The 1,301-nt window shown below is 48.8% G+C and overlaps 1 protein-coding gene across 1 annotated transcript; it reads right to left on the bottom strand.

Moving 5' to 3' along the window:
* Positions 1–204: 204 nt before the first annotated feature.
* LOC116548490 (40S ribosomal protein SA-like) lies at positions 205–1,232 on the bottom strand. Its single transcript, XM_032273920.1, has one exon. It carries the CDS (start codon positions 1,158–1,160, stop codon positions 276–278), a length of 885 nt encoding a protein of 294 aa, XP_032129811.1. The 5' UTR covers positions 1,161–1,232; the 3' UTR covers positions 205–275.
* Between the last annotated feature and the right edge of the window lie 69 nt (positions 1,233–1,301).

Here is a 1,301-nt window from a genome sequence, read left to right as displayed (position 1 = left end):
AAATCTTATGTCTCCAAGTGTCAGTGATGTGTCATTGTTATGTTATTAATCATAACGTATTTAATCACATGAGGCCTTGTACATGGCAGGTGCTCAATACACACTTGTTCAATCAATGCATGTGGGCTCTGCTGCCACACTGTTAGGTCCTATTTGGCCTCCACCGCTTATTAGCTGAGTGATCTGGGCAAGATAATTCATGTCTTTTTTTTAGAAACTCGATGTTTATTTTCCATGAATCTTATATGTTGTTTAAGAGCCCACACAAGAACAGCTTAAGACCATTCAGTGGTTGCTCCTACCCATTCAGTGGCCTGAGCAGTGGGAGCTGCAGACCAGTCTTCCATGGCAGGCTGGGCACTCCAGTCTTCAGTAGGGAACTGCTGTATGGGCACAGAGGGCACCTGCATGCCTTCAGACCAGTCGGCAACCTCAGGCTGAGTGGCAGTGAACTCAGGAGCCGGAGCAGTCCATTTGCCCTGAAACTCCTCCTTGGTCACAGCCTTCTCAGCAGCAGCCTGCTCTTCTTTTTCAATCTCTTCAGGATCTCTGTAGAAGTAGAGATCAGGCATGACCTCCCACGGCTGTTCACGGGAAATGGTGCCACGCATGCGCAAAACTTCCCGAGCCAGCATCCACCACATCAAACCCACTGAGTGAGCTCCTTTGTTGTTGCATGGGATGGCAATGTCCACATAGCGCAGAAGAGAATCTGTGTTACACAGAGCAATGGTAGATAGGTTAACATAAGACGCCTCCGTGAGAGGCTGGTGGTCAGCTCTTGGGTCAGTAACCACAAGCAGCCGTGGCTCCCGGAAGGCTGCCTGGATCTGGTTGGTGAAGGTTCCAAGAGTAAAGCGGCCAGCAATTGGAGTGGCTCCAGTGGCAGCAGCAAACTTCAGCACGGCCCTCTGGCCAGTATTCCTGGAGGATATAACACCGACATCAGCAGGGTTTTCAATGGCAACAATGGCACGAGCTGCCAGGAGAAGCTTCTCCCAGGTCCTCTTGAGATTTATGATGTAGATGCCATCACTTTTCCTTTTATAGATATACTGTTCCATCTGGAAGTCAAGGTTGGTGCCACCTAAGTGGGTTCCTGCTGCCAGGAACTTAAGGACATCCTCCTTCCTTTGCAGGACATCAAGGGCTCCGGACATTGTGAAAGTTTCCCTTTAAGTTATGATGGGAATCCAGAACAACGCCGTTTGGAGCCCTCGGCAGGTAGCGCAGAAAGCGATAATTCATGTCTTTATGTCTCCGTGTCCTTCTCTATAAAAGATATATAATAAGAATCCTCA

Source organism: Sapajus apella, unplaced genomic scaffold (assembly GCF_009761245.1).
Source record: "Sapajus apella isolate SASKATOON/1434 unplaced genomic scaffold, GSC_monkey_1.0 scaffold13242, whole genome shotgun sequence".
NCBI classification, from domain to species: domain Eukaryota; kingdom Metazoa; phylum Chordata; class Mammalia; order Primates; family Cebidae; genus Sapajus; species Sapajus apella.
Note: the sequence above shows the minus strand (reverse complement) of the source record. Positions and strands in the feature narration are given on the sequence as shown.

Bases quoted from the DNA above. Each gene is read 5' to 3' on its own strand.
- LOC116548490 (XM_032273920.1), bottom strand. From the start codon at position 1,160: ATGTCCGGAGCCCTTGATGTCCTGCAAAGGAAGGAGGATGTCCTTAAG.